The following is a 15,693-nucleotide window of genomic DNA, read 5'->3' on the forward strand; positions in this document are numbered from 1 at the left end:
ACACAGACTGTAGACCCCTCTGTCTGCTTCTCTCTGGAATCACTCTTTCATTTTTACAAAAATATGATAACATTTCTTCAGGGAGTGCAGTTAGTTACAGTGTGGGCTCCATGCTTACTCTGACAGCTTGTTGGACCATCACAAAGGGGCGGGGCTTAGTGAAAGGTCAATTCCCACCATACAGTGGAGGTAAATGGAATCTTGTTTGTGGTGCTTCTCAAATCATAAAAACATCTTTTTCTGCAACTGAAGCAAACTGACCATTTCAATAAATATATCCACTGTTTACAAGTTTGTCAGCTTGTCACTTTAGCCAATTATTAATTAAAACCCAGTACCTTCCGTAAATGTCCTGCAGTTCTCTATGCTGAGACGCTAAAGCTAAATGAAGAGTAATCTCAAATTATGCATGGGTAAGTTAGTTTATTAAAAATTCTACAAGACATTCTGTGAAATGGAACTAAAATATGTCTGTTTCATTACAATAATATATCTAGCTTATCTGAGGATAAGGGCACCTTGTCTACTGCTGTCAGTTTAGTTCAGTCCATGCATCGTTTTGCCTTTTTTTTTTTTTTGAGTTTTATTGGCTATGGGAAAAGCTGTTTAGGTCCCCGGTTGGACAGCTCTAAATCACAGGATGAGGTTATGTAAAATCTAAATTTCAGCTAATGTAGTGGAATGTTGTAACACTGGTGGCAAATGCTTTCTGACAAATCAGTGATTACACGCACGTGTGCACATAGTTTGTAAAAGCAGGAGATGTCACTTACAGCAACTAACGATCGCAGTTTTTAGTGACCTAGGTATTGCTATGTTCATCAGTCTCCAGGTGGGCAAGGTGAAAGTTTCACTTTCCAGTCAGAGAGGTGTGTTCGCTGGTGTTTTAAGTCACGCCAAGATTAACTAACGATAGTGACATCTTTATTGTACACATCTAAGTAATTGTACAGTCAGTTTGGCTTTGAACGCAACAGTGACAAAGCTCCGTCCTTGGATCAAGGTTATGTATAACTTCCCCCACCATGAAAATAAGTAGAATACAGCATCATGGGAGAAGAGCGAGTAGGTGGTGAGACTCACAAGACAAGTTGAAAGAGGAAAAGGGATAAAAGGCAGATTATGTATTGAAGGGAAGGAATGTGATTGAAGAATGAGGAATGGAGAAGGATCAGGTTTGTCCTCTCTGCTGAATGGGAGATGAGGCACAAGGGCAGGATTCATTCTGTCCTGTGCGTCTGTCTGTCTGTCTGTCTGTCTGTCTGTCTGTTGGCTATGGCTGGTATGCAGTAGGTCAGATATAAATGGAGCTCTCCCTCCATACCTACACTGACTGTTATTAGTGTCATGCCCCTTGTGAAGGACGACTAATTTGTAATGTGTTGTACTGTCAATAGTACTGTATATGTTTGATCATTACAATGAGCATGAATGACAAAAGGCACTCTTTAGAAATCCATATCTAAGTTGTATTAAGAGTGCAGAAAGTAATTTTCTCTCTATAGAAATGAGTCAATGAGTCATGTAAAACTCATTAAAATTCAGAAAACCATTTTAACATGGGAGAGTTCTTAGTAACTTATTGCTGAGAAAAAAATACTACCTAACACATCTCATTTAGCAACACATTCATACAGTCTTGCATTCATGGTTAACAAAAAGGTATACTATACACAAAATGAGAAAAAAAAGAAACAATCACAATGTGGCACTTTCTTAGCAGGGCCTCGACTTAACCCTTTGACAGTCCTCAAAATTATAAGTGCTCCATTATCCTGAAAATGACCCCCCCTGAAAAAAACAAAACAAAAAGAAAACTCAGAATTCTCTTTGAATTTTGCCATGTCAGGTATGAATAGATGAACAGTATGAACATGAAATGTCTTGTACGAATCCACACTTAAACTACTGAAAATGGTGCACATCTATGTGGTTTTTCAGTCAGCACAGAGGAAGCAGTGACAAAAGGGATTCATCTATGTCCATATTACAGCGTGTGTCACATGTATCAATGTTTATATGAAGTGTCCACATAAAGTCTGTTTATACAATCAGAGCCATTCATCTCGTTTATATACTGTAACAACCTCCAGTTAAACTACTTTCATCAATCAGTTCAGTCACGTGTGCAGGGCATTTTCATTAGCAACAGGTATAAAGTGGGGTACTGTATGCAAGAAGGTGTTCAAGTTTGTTCCTTTTTTCCCCCATTCCCTTACACTAACCTCTTCAGCTGTATCTATGAGCCATCTGTTGTCTTCTGCAAAAAGAATGAAGTTGCTATGTAATGTAATCACTTTATCAAATTTCAGTCTGGCTCACGCTTTCGACCTCACCTCATTACATTACCTCATCCCATTCACTCCCTGCTGCGTGCAATCCTCTCCTTTCATAAGAAACCAACTGCTGCTTCAGTTTCGACACCTCCTTGTCTTTTAATATCACAGTCCATACAACAGTATCTTCATCACAGATGTTGCTCAGGTGAGAGTGTGTCAATAAACAATGCCAGGAGAAGCCTGTTCCTATATTGTTGGTGTAAAGCACAGATTCTCCAAGAGTTAAATTCCTGAAAGTATCCGTCAGATAGCGAATGGTGAGAATATACACTGGATCTTTATCAGAGTCTAACTCTTGGGTTCAGCTGGTTGCCATGTCCTGAGGCTGCCTTGGTCTTTTCCTCTGTGTGATTACATCTTCTACACAGTCTGGAAGGCCTTGGTTTGGGCAGGGATCATAACAGGGGTGGCCCCCATGCGGGTCAGGTTTCCAGGACTCAGTTTAGGGGGAGGGCTGGGCTTGCAATTGGAGGTAGACGTGGAGGTTGGTGTTGAACGTGGTTCAGGAGTCTTGGGAACTGTCTGATTGTAGGCAGGTGGAGACTGAGGGAAAGAAGATTGGCAGTTTTCCTTGAGGGCCGCCACAGCAGGAACACAGGCTCGTTGGCCTCGGAGCCCCATGTTGTGCACCATGGACTGTGTGGAAGAGGTGCCTGAGCGTGAGCTGCCAGAGCGGGAAGAAGAGAGGGAGTTGGGCTTCACCAGTTTGGCTTTGGGAGCTTCTGCATCCTCCCTGAAAAGAGCATATGGTTGCATGATTCAAAGACTGCCCTCAAATAAACAAATTTAACAATTAGTAGTTCAGTGAAATTGGCCTGGTCAAATCATCACTACAAGGCTAGGCTTTCCACGTAAGTGCGTGGAAGGGCAGAGAGGTGTGCTCTCTCCACCTTAGACTTTCCACGTGGGCACATGGAAGAGGCTTTCTGTGTAGGCCCGAGGAAAGGCAAAGAGGCCCCAGAACAGAGCCATACCGCCAAATATAATACTGCAAATGGAAATAAAGTACTCCTTGACTAAAGTGTTCCTGTCAGATCTACTATGTTTGTTACAGACGTGACATAAGTACGTCCTAAAGTGACATAAGTATGTCACGTTACATAAAGGAAGTAGGTATATAAAGTTGAAAGAAGTCAACATTGACTTTTAGTTTCACATGGGGCACAAAAAGCTGTCTCCTGGGTGAAAGTCCTGTGTTTGTTCGACCCATCCACCACACCAATTACCACTATACGTCCACTTTCTAGCTCTTTTTACTACCTATAAGATTGTAATATTAATGTTAATATTTACTGCATAATGTCGATAACCAGGGAATGTGTACATCCACCACAATGAAGGATCCTTATTGACTTTCCACTGGCACTGTTACCATGGTGCTGGCAGTGTTAACAGGTTGTCGTCATTTCACATATTTTTGTGTGACGAGCTTAATTACCAACACTGCGTAGATAAAGTCAAATTCAGTTTAAGGGATGGATTTTATTCTTGAATTATATCTAGTTAACACATACAAAATATGAAGTTCTGTTTTTTCTACTTAATTGTAGACAACAAAAGTTTGTTTGCTTTCACCTGTCTTTCTTGCTCTGTCACTGGCTACATTATTGATAAGGTCATTCATACAAATTCATATTATATATTATTCCTGATAAGTTGCTAACAGTATTATTAATTAGGTTTTTGCTCAGAAACAAACAAATAACTAAGTGAAGAAAAAAATTAAACTGCTGTAACAAACGGTGCCAACATGTCATGCAGTCACTGAGGGAATCATCTCTATCAAGTTCTAGTTTCCTGCTGTTGAAGAACTGTTGAAATCAGAGGGGGGGGAGTCCTACAGTTCACTGCTTCAAATGTGCTTTGATGATATTAGTGCTAAGTGAGTGGCACTCTGAGAGAAGGATTCACTTCTGAAGATGGTACTGTATATAGCAACAAACATTTCTAGTTTCCTTTGTTTATCATGAGACAGCAAGAGTTCAGGCTGGGGTTATGACTATGTGTCTGGGTGGGACTGGCAGACAAAGTTTCCTTCCACTGTGTACCTGATTTCATTTGGGGTCTCTTCTTCTTCATATTTCTTCATCTCCTTTTTGCGGAACACCAACCAGATGATGAGGATGATTAGGAGAACTCCGAAAGACACGCCAACTACTGCCCCAGCCACCACACCCATTCCCCTGACATCTACACACAAGAACACACAGAAATTTTCAAAACAAGCACACACACACACACACACACACACACACGCACACACACACACATTCTTACTTATGTAACTTTTGGGGACACATGTTTTAACAACCCCCCTTAGAGGACACCACTTTCTGAATGGTTTAGAGAGACGCTGCCAGTGGATTACTGGGAGTGCCCAAATTGTGGCAATTACACACACATTCACGTGTACATACGATAAAACATACTCATGCACACAAAAGAGTATACATTTTCACAAGTTGTATCTCATGCCCCAATAAATTGTACATGAATTACTTTTATTTGCAGGTGCTTTACTTTCTAACATCCTGCCTTTAGAGGTCTTGCGTCTTAGTGTTGCATCTCTGGTGGTAATCTGGTGAGTGAGTCGGTGATTGATAGATCCGATCAATAGCGAGGGCAGTAAGTCATGCAGGTTGCAGCAGCAATTGGCAATACTAATGTTGTTTATGGTGAGCGGTAGCCAGTAGTAATCACTACAAGACTGCCTCAAATAATTAAAGGATCTAAATTAAACAGTTTTCTGTTAAAATGAAAGAGTTTATTTACAGTGTCTTTAAATCAAGCCCACAGTGTACTTATGATAGGCTTTTGTAAGGTGTGCTGATGAAATCTTATGTTGTCCATCTATACTGTCCATTGTATTTTATTGTTTGTTTTTATCCCTGTTTTTATGCACTTCTGTACTTTTGTAAGGTGACCTTGAGTGCCATGAAAGGCACCCTTAAATAAAATGTATTATTATCATTATTATTACAAACAGCTTCAAATTCAGTGCAATAGATTTTATCAGTAAACCATTGTTAAAGTTGTTTTTGTTTGTGTATCGCATACAGTTTAACCTTGGTTTGTATACTTATTAATTGTCACAGGGTCATACATTTAAGATTTGTTGAGTACATCTTAGAAGACAAGCCTAACAATATTCTATATTTGTCTTCTTACTCATCAAGTCCCATGAAAACACCCCAAACAACAATGAATTATTTCACCTAAAAATGTTGTTTAGCTCCTATGTCCCCCCCCTTTTAAACTTTTAAAAACACATCACCGGGCTACACTATTGCACTGGGTGACTGGTTCCTTCATTACCATGAACACACACACACACACACACACACACACACACACACACACACACACACACACTCAAGTTTATTTTGGCTCAATCCCCCACACAGAATCCTGCTGCCAGACAAGAGCAACAAATGTGTATTAATCCACCACAAAAAAGACTCCCAAACATTACAAGCCTTTTAAAAAAATGAAACATAATTTTTGTGAGACATTTTTAAAGATTTACATCTACAGTTCGAACCAATGTGTTAGGGCTGAGAGCCACAGACAAGGTATAGAAATCAGCCAGCTTGGAGAGACTAATTCATTGTTGTTTTGGATCTTTTCTTGGGCTTTCTTGACAATAAGAAAATACAGAGTGTTGTCAGCCTTATCCTTTACACTTCACTGCGAGTACAGCTAATGATGGTGGGGCACCGTAACGCAGACCTTTTGTCTGTTTTTGTAAGCTGAAACCTTTTCCCTCAGTGGAAACAATGGTTTTATTTACTTTAATTTCACAGATAAGAAACAATAAATTGTGAAGACATCAAAGCAGTTTAACATTAGCATTTTAAGCAGAGGAAATCTCCACTAGTCGCTAGGCTAATTTGTACAATTTGGCATAGGCTTGTGCTAATAATGTTAGCGTGTTATTTGTCTGCAAATCATTTTACGTTTAGTATAAGACAGTTGTTTTGTCGGTGAACCTGGTGAGCTATAATGGAGTTGAATTTTGTAACATTACCTTTCTTAAATGTTGCTGTTGTCCCTGTCTTCATATGAGTAGGGGAAAAGTCCGCTAGCCACTAGGCTAATTCATACAATGTTAAATGCCATAGCTGTGTGCTAATAACATTAGCATGTTGTATTTGTGGGGAAAATGTGTCCAGTAAAAGGCAAGTGCTTTGTCTGTGAATACTGCGGGTTATAATGAAGCTGATTTGTTTACTTGTGTTTGAAATTGTTGCTATTAAGCCATGTTTAATGTGTGTTTAATGTGTGTGTAATGTGTGTTTTGGGTGTGTTTTGAACCACCTAAACTTTACAGCACCTCACAGAAACCCCGCCGCTGACTAGTGTTCTGTAGGTGTAACTGCAGAAAGACAAAGACACACCACTGCACAAGTATAAATGCTCACAACGGCGTAGGCCACGTGCGTAGGCGACAGCGTCAGCTCTGCATAGAGCTGATGCACAAGTGTAAATCCCATTATAAACTTCACTTTCAGTCATTTTTGTTGTAGTCGTGGTCAGTGATAGTTTCACTGCAGGACAACGGGCAGTGTGTCTGAAATCATTAGTGGATGAGATGAATCAAAAGTTGCAGATTTTGCTCCAATCTAGAGTTCAGCAAGTGTCACTCACAGTGCATCTTGACCTCCACTGTGCAGCTCTCTTCTCCCACATCATTGCTGGCTGTGCATTTGTAGACTCCGGTACTGTCCTTGGTCAAGTTCCTTAATGTCACAATCTCTGGGTTTTTCAAATCTAATAGTACAAACAAGAGCAAACAAGACATGAGAGTGTATTTTTGTCTCATTTTATGGTCTTTTCTGTCTTTTAAGAGGTGATAAATGCTTTACACAAGCTGAACTGATTTATTGTCACCTTCTGAGGTTATATACTTTATGTTTATACATCAGAGTAGTCAAAGGATGCAGAAACTGAAAAAGAAGAATTGGAGTAGACAGAGCCTCTGTCTAGCTTTTGACAGCAGAGTGCTGGAGTCAGCACAAAACTCAAAAAGTCAAAGAGCTGAAATATAACAAAACAGTCCAGCATTTCTTCAACTGAAACACTCAACTGATGAATCGCAATACCATCACTGCTACAAATCTGTGTGGTGACATGTTATTTTGCATCTTTTATTTTCTTTTTTGCTATAGCATGCTGTGTGTATTAAATTTTTAGATTTCAAACTTTGTATAGGTATCAAAGTGAAAATCTTGGTATAACTGACTATCAGACGCATCCTCCAGTGTGAGTGGACTTACCTATCAGGGCTATGGGAGGCAGCTTGCCAACATACTTGCCCTTGTCCAGTACCCTTTCCCATTTGTAGTGGATGGGATCAGAGCCATCAGCAGACTTGCAGCTCATCTTAACATCACCGCCCTCCAACAGTTTGCCCTCCATCCAGCACCGCGGCTTGGACGGCTTCACTGCAGACAGACAATCAAATACAAACCCAGATATCCTTACATGTTGTTCCCTCATCCACTTTTTCCAAAGAAGATTGGTGCTCTCCACAGGCTAGCATTAGAGGCTGTGGCATAACAAGAGAAGATTCTCCTACTGTACAAATGTGGATTTGTGTTTAAAAGATTTTTGTTGCAGTACATCCTTGTGTACAGTTTATTTATATAACACCAGATTTAGGCTTGGCCACCTGGTCATAGTGGGAACTACGTAAAGAAGTGTCTCAACAAATAGAACTGTTCCTGTGCAGATGGATACTGTATGCTGATTTTGCCATACAGGGCCTCCCTCACTTGTTCAGTCCCAAATATGATCAAGAAATTAGGATGTCCGTCCCAAAGTGGAGCTTTAGGTGGGCGTCTCCACAGTGTCCACTGTAAAGGCAACTACAGGACAGTACTAGAAGCACTCTCTTGCCCTTTTTGTCAGTGAAAGTGATGAGCAGCATCAGAGGGGCTTGTTTGTGACAGAGACAGAAATTAGAAGATGTTTCTTGAGTCCATTCACAGGGTATAGTCTTCTAAAGGCGAGGTGTCGGAACTACATCAGGCAGTACAAGAGGACTTGAAAGAATCAGTTGAACAGTATGGATTAAGTGGTGTCCCTGAGATAATGGGAGCATTTTTGTAGCTTCAGTAAGGTCCTCCAGGACTGTAACACGCTCATGCTTGTTTAACCCAAACAATGCGTAATGTGACTGCAGTTGGTTCAGATCGAGGAAGGAACACGTTCTCACCACAAACGAACCGCACCAGAGTTCGTTTGAAACAGGACTGAGACCACCTCTTCAAGAAGGTCTCGGTCTGGTTGTTTTGGTGCACACCTAAGTGTGATTGCTGTGTTCACACCTGCCCAAACAAACCGCACTTAGGGGGCAAACAAACTTCAATTCGACTGAACCGAACCAAACAGGACAGGTGTGAAAGCACTCTTGCTGTCACCATGGTAACCACAGGTGTCGCCAAATTAATTAAGGCTACATCCACACTATTACTATTCCGTTTTTATTCTAAGATGGCATTTTAAATTGAAAACGATCTCTGTACACAACTTTTTTGCAGCCTTCAGGAATAATTTCCGCCATTCATGTACACTGGGCATGCCCTAGCCAGCGTAAACAGGAAGCAGATTTTCTACTCTGTGGTTGGTTGGTCAGTTGCAGAAAACACAACTAACACATGAGTATGAGGTGGTCAAAGAGGTGGCAGAAGCAAATCAGTAGCAGATCAGTAGCAAAGCAAATACGGTATGACTGATAGGACCCAATCAGGAAGCAATTCTGGAATTTTCAAGCTAAAATGGGGTCAGTAGCTTTTTCAAAAGTCTCTGTTTTATGGGTTTAAATTTTCCAGTGTTCTCATGACACCATGCATAAACATAGCTAGTTACATAGTTAAGTATTTTTAGGGAAAAACATATATGTGAGGATGTATTCCCAAGACTGCAATCTTATGGATTACAATTTAAAAACCTTTCCCAGGCGTGGTGACCTAGATGGTATCTTCAGTTTAACCTCACAGTCTTGGAACATGTGCCTGTCAAGCTTGGCACATGTTTGCAGTTTAAACACTATGCCAGTGGTTGGTATCCATATACTGTATATCATGTGGACACACACTGTCCAGCAGGAAAAAAAGGAAGCACGTGGGCTATGCAGTTCATCAGCCTGGCAAGCTCATGGTGGAACATTCATTGTGGAATATTTATGACCTGCATGATCTGCAGTCAACCATTTGAATGTTAAGCTGTTGTGGCATTTTTAGGATGAGAAGATGACCTCAGAGACCGTCAGCCGCTCAGAACAGTTTTGTGAGCAATTGTAGCTTTCTTTGCCTTCAATGCACTGCACTTCATTTGCTCATAGACATGAAAACCCACTCCAATATTCAATCAGCATAGTGATTTCATTGGCTGTCACCTGCGTCACTGCTCAGAATAGCCTGATGGTAATCTGACTGACAGCATTTACTGCAGCTGTAAATGTCTGAATCATGCCTAATAAATACGAAGCAGAATTTATGTAAAATACTGCAGAGGAACTTTATTAAAATACCTTTTTTGCTTTTGTAACTTTTAGAATAAATCTCTCTCCTGAACAGGATGTACTGTGGAATTGCATTGCTGTAAGAACTGACTTGATGCGAGGTCCAGCTGCCTCTGGGAAATGGAGTTGCCTCAGTAGACTGGAAGCAAGGAAGCAATAAATAATTTAAAAAGGGGTAGCACAATCTGCTGGAGTTTGTTTATTTCAGTGATGTATTGGATAGTAAGGAGGTGTTTGCTCTTCTTATGGAGCTGTATGCATTATAGATTAAAGTGCTGCTTTCCTTTACAGATTTCATACCAACAGATCAATGAGAGTCAGCTGATCAAGAAAGGGGTCTTCCAACTGAATTTCAAACGTGTTGCTGCACGTTCTTTGCACTCTGGCCCTTGTAAAGAAATCACAGAGGATGAGAACTCGATTAATTCCAGTTTTCTTTTTCATCGGTGTAGATTATTCCTTCACAAGTGGATGAGAGCGAGAGGTGAAACCATTGGTCTGAACTTTCAATCACACACTAATGCTAAGAGCTTTGGGGTTACATGACACTTCTAGTTGTGTAGCGTTCTCATGAGTCCTCCCTCAGTCCGTGTTTTCTCTTATTTAATCTAAGTGCTGTCTGCCACTTACCCAGCACTATGAGGCTGATGGTGCTCCAGTGGTATTGCGCACCCGTCTTGACTTTGCAGCTGTACTCTCCTGAGTCTGTTAGAGACAAGTCACTGATCAGCAGAGAGGCGTCGCCTTTTAAGTACTCTCCAGCGAAGGCTACGCGGCCACGCTCCGCTTCGTTGGGGTCGAATACCCGTCCAGCAAAGTAGGTGATCACCTTGTGGGGGAGGGGAAAGAGGTGGTAAACAAGGTAAGACACATACGGTGAGTGCAACATTGTGGAAGCTCCCTGTAACAACTGGGGGTTCTATTTGAACAGAATGCAAGAGAGGACACAGGTAGAATAAAAGAAGAGGAGTTAGAAAAAGTAGTACTTTATATATCCCCTTGAGGAAATCCATTTTTAGGCAGTAACTACAGAATCAGTGAAGTTAAGAGCAGGAGTTTAAAGTTTTCAGAATAGCCAGCGAACTATGCAAGAAACAGAAAAGTTGTATTGCCATAATTTCAATTAAGCTAATTATTTAAGGTGAGTATTTCACTCAAAGAATTAAAGCAGCAGAAACTAAATAAAATAAAATAAAACATACAAATGCTGCCTTTGGATAATCTTCGATGTGAGGGGAAAATGCAGTGTCCATTAACAACATTTGTTATGTTAGCTTTCTTGTCAATTTTAACCACTTTTTTTCATTATTCATAGCAATTAATTTATCTGCAAGGGCTAAATTATTAATACTCATATTTAAGTGAAATGAAAATGGTTCTTTGTAATTTAAAATAAAAACGAAATAACCAAGATGTTGGATCATTCATACATTTTTTATTTACAGTTAACAGCTCAGAAAAATATATATAGTGCAGCTCTATAGTTGATATAGCTCTCTTGTTTCAGCCACTGGGCAGTTACCACACTTTGATTTGATTTTTGCTGCATTTTGTATGCACCATTTACATGCTGTTTTTTTATATAATGTTTTATATGAAATACATGTCAAAACCTCAGATTCCAGTCTTTTAATTTTGAACAAATATGTTGTACTCTGTGCTTTGTAGGGCAGTGTTGATTCTCATGCACTTAATATACTTGACTAATTATTTTTACACATCCCTCTGAATCACATCTGGTGGCTCAAAGTATAAAATGAAATGTAGACTTGAGTCTGAGAGCCATTCTGGCAGTTTGCTGATGGTAATTACACCAGTGTCTTAACATCAATGTCAGCCCAGTCACCAGAAGAAAATGTTGGCATTGCATGTTGCTGCAAACCAGGAATATGTTAAATTTGTCATTTTTATACCAACACACCAAGGTAAGTTGACCGCCAAGTTGCAGACCACTATTTGAGACCAACAAACAATAAAACTGGTTATTTAGTTTGAGGTATCAGCTGCATTTAAAGCTATGATTGTGCCACCAAAACCAGGTGTTCTTTAGTGTATTAGCTGCATCGTTTCCTGCAGTGATAAGTGTTTCTTAGCACGACATTGGCATTTCCAGCTGTGATTATGGCACTAAAACCAGATGTTTTCAGTATGACAGTGGAAGCATTTTTAGTGGTGATTAGGCCACCCAAAAGCTGTTTCTGAGCATGACATTGGCTGCATTTCCAGCTGTGATTGTGACACCTAAACTGGGTATTTTAAGCCAAAGCACAATCTTTTCCTAAACGTAAGTGTTTTTTGTGCCTCATCATAACCACACGTTAACCACAACACTGTTGTAATAAAAATAAACAAAGTTTCAACATATCTGCGACATATTATCGTAAAAAACATACAATGCCAACACTTGTTCTGGGGACTGGGTCGTTAATGCAGTGTTGATTGATGAGTAACACTCACCACTCTCTGCTTGTTAGTTGGCTTGAGAAGCAGCCATTCAATGTCCAGCGTGGGGTCATCACCCACCCAGAATTTATGGTGGCAGGGCAGTGTGGCATTGTCTCCCACAACCCTCTTCATCTCCGTCTGGGCGCATGTCGTCAGCAAACCCAATAGACCTGTAGAGAGACAGACCAGTCCAAGATTATTGTTCACTGCATCAGATATGAAATATTAATAAAAGCACAGTTCCAAGTATAAATCAGACAAATAGCACAAAACAGTTCTGTGTAACTTTCTTTCTAAAATCAAACTCTAGTCTCCTGACTAAAGCACTGGGGACAGGAGAAGACTGTGGAATTATAAAGTCTGAGCTCACGAGGTGCACTTGAAGGCAACATATCAGCTAAAGATTTGATTGTTGCAGTTTCATTTTGGAGCAAAGCAGCATTTTTTTCTTTCCACACATTTGACAGACATGACATTTAATCACTGTCAATGGCAGTTTGTTCCATGCTGTTCTGTTGATATTAAAAACTGAATTCAATCTAATATTACAGTCTACATAAATAATATTTCCCAGAGCAAGCATTTCCATGCTATTTTGAAGTACCAAGAGAAACATCACCTTAATCAATAAAGTTACAGAGCTACAACAGAAGATGATATGAGCCGTGCCATGCCGCACAGCCGATATAGGAAAGATTATCTCTTGTGATGGATTGCTTGCTGTAGATTGAAGGTAGAAATAAGGTATGGGATTATTCGTTCGACAGCAAGAGCTCGAATGAAGCAATTATCATGAACATCTTGATTATCATCAAGATGCCATATGTTGATGATCAACGTTGCCAGATGGGAAATGCTCAACAATCATAAAAAAGGCATATAATTACTGCACTTTGAGGAAACCTATTGTACCGGAGTTATAACCACTGACTGCTGGTCGTAACACGTGTTGCATTCACTGATCCACTTCACCGTCACAAATACGACTCAAAAACACATTTCATAATCACTAAAGTAAAATGTTTTATGAAATAAAGCATATCAGACAGTGTGATGTTTGGACGTTGCTCTAGACATCTAAGCTACCGTCCAATTTGTTGTGTCTTTCCTCTGTGTTGTAGTTTCCAAAGCAATGAAAAGCAGATATTGACGTAACACATAAAGTATTATCATACACTATGCAAACTAAAGCATTATTGATTGTACATTGCACATCGGGCAAAAGTACACATACAATAATTATCGTACATCTGGCAACACTGTTGATGCTAACCAAAGGCAGACACAATAAATGTACAGTTCAGCAGATTAAACCAATGCAAATACAGCTGGAGGAAATTTCACCAATAGTAAATATTCAATAGCAATACTTTCTTCCAGAACAAAGCGCCATCACATTTATATTTAAACCCATCCACATTACATACCAACTTTCAACCATGAATATGTTACAACTATTACACACACACACACACACACACACAGCCCTGCAGTCTGAGGCAGGTTACACTAATGATAAGCCCGACACAAAAAGGATACATGGTACAATGGGTAAGATCCAGAGGGGATATCAGCTTACCCACCGCAGCAGGACACAGAGTGAAACTGGCACTGCTGACTGGGGTGGAATTACCGAGAGGCTGAGGATGAAAGCCTGAGCTTCCAATTGTTTCCCCTTTTATTTATTTATCCTTCTTTGGACACTGATCAACTGTATGGACTGTGATGTCCTGCTGGCTGGACACATTTGTGGGAGAGCAAAAATAGAACAGGGAAATGTGTGTGTGGACAGCCGCTAAGTGTGTGCACGGGCTTGAATTACTACTCTGTGTGTATGCCTGTGTGTGTTTTATTAGCAGAACATGGTGACGAGTCTTCTGCAGATGTGTACAGAATGTTCAGGTGTATGTGTTACGTACAGAATGTATGCATACTTGAGTTTATGAGTATCAACAGGCATGTGTGTGTGGTGGTGGTGTGTGAGCTTGTGCATGCATGAAATCTATATAAATCCATTATCTGTAGAATGCACATAGTTAGATACAAACATGCATCTAGAATGAACTGTGTGCACGGCTGTGTGTGTTTCTGTATATCTATGTGTGTGTGTGCACATGCAGTGTTGCACACGTGAAGACACACTCCTGTCCGCGATTATCGCCACAAAGCCTGTTGGCAAAAGTGGCATGGAGAGCTTTGCTTTTGTGACGAAGCCCTGGGGTGAGCTGTGTTGTGCTCCACTAAACTCCCTCCTGCTCCTCCCAGTAGACTTCTCACTGGACCAATTATAGTGGCAGTGGGAGACAGCGGGACGCAGAGGGCCCAGTTACCCTTCAAACTGTCGAAAGTCAACCCGCCTTCCTGCCTGCTTGCTTGTATGCAAGTCAGCACATCGACTGAGCTCCAAGGCTGGTGCCACAGAAAGCTCTGATCTTAGGAGGAACAATTAAAAGAGTAAAAAAAAAAAAAGGAAAAGAGGGCAAACTCCTGCCAAGCTAATTTCTCCTGGATCTCCTTATTGTTTCTTTCTTCATACTGTTTTTGGGTGGTAGTGGTGGTGCATTCTGCTATTTAAAGACGTCTTCCTCTCTTTCATGCATGTGCTCTCTATCAGTTCTGATTTTTGCCTGTAAAAATCCAATGTGAGGATGCTTTCGTGCAAATATGTGTGATACGTGTCTTCTAGTTTCTAGGATTCCAGTTGTTTCATGGCTATGGATGAGATTACGGGAAGGTGTTTCATGCTTAAGAGTTAGAGTGACATACATAATCCAGGGCAGTCAGTCCATCAAGTACAGATAAAATCATTAACCTCCTGAGACCCTGCATCCTCTCATATGTGGACATCACATTTTGAGTTTACTTGATCTTATACTTCATTCTACTTAACTTGGACCTGTTGTCCTTGTTTGTGGACACTTTTTTGTGCCATCTAGTGGCAGTAAGAGCACAATACACTAATCAGTGTAAAAACAAGATGGCAGCCATCTCTGCCAAGTCAGTTAGCAGCCCATCCCGACACAAAAGTGGACAAGGTCCAGAACCTGATCGATTTTTGTGGTTAATCTTGTTTATTAATGATAAATTATGTTTGTAGTTTTATATGGCAACAAAATTGACCAACAACAGTAACAAGCTAAGATGCTTTTCATTAGGAAGTACTTGTTTGAAGACATTGAGACTTTATTATTGTCTTGTTTGAGGACAATGGAACTTAATTATCATTGACAATGTTTAGTTTTTTATAATTATTGGGTCCTACTGATCCCAGATAGCTAGGAGAACTCAAAAATGCATACTAAACAAAAGTTCGGGTCTCATGAAGTCAGGAACACTCTTCAAATCAGACATACGGAATGAGTGTCCTCTAAAGAAACATGCATG

General features: G+C 40.3%; 1 protein-coding gene across 1 annotated transcript in view; it reads right to left on the bottom strand.

Moving 5' to 3' along the window:
- Positions 1-6: 6 nt before the first annotated feature.
- Positions 7-15,693, bottom strand: part of LOC126387687 (CXADR-like membrane protein) — a 93,431-nt gene continuing 77,744 nt past the window's right edge. Inside the window, exons 2-7 of the mRNA XM_050040304.1 lie at positions 12,322-12,479; positions 10,495-10,693; positions 7,616-7,783; positions 6,987-7,109; positions 4,388-4,529; positions 7-3,072 (exon numbers count right to left, since the gene is read on the bottom strand). Coding sequence (XP_049896261.1) covers positions 2,700-3,072; positions 4,388-4,529; positions 6,987-7,109; positions 7,616-7,783; positions 10,495-10,693; positions 12,322-12,479 — 1,163 coding nt within the window. The 3' untranslated portion in view covers positions 7-2,699. The remainder of the gene's footprint in view (positions 3,073-4,387; positions 4,530-6,986; positions 7,110-7,615; positions 7,784-10,494; positions 10,694-12,321; positions 12,480-15,693) is intronic.

Source organism: Epinephelus moara, chromosome 3, assembly GCF_006386435.1.
Source record: "Epinephelus moara isolate mb chromosome 3, YSFRI_EMoa_1.0, whole genome shotgun sequence".
Lineage (NCBI taxonomy): Eukaryota > Metazoa > Chordata > Actinopteri > Perciformes > Serranidae > Epinephelus > Epinephelus moara.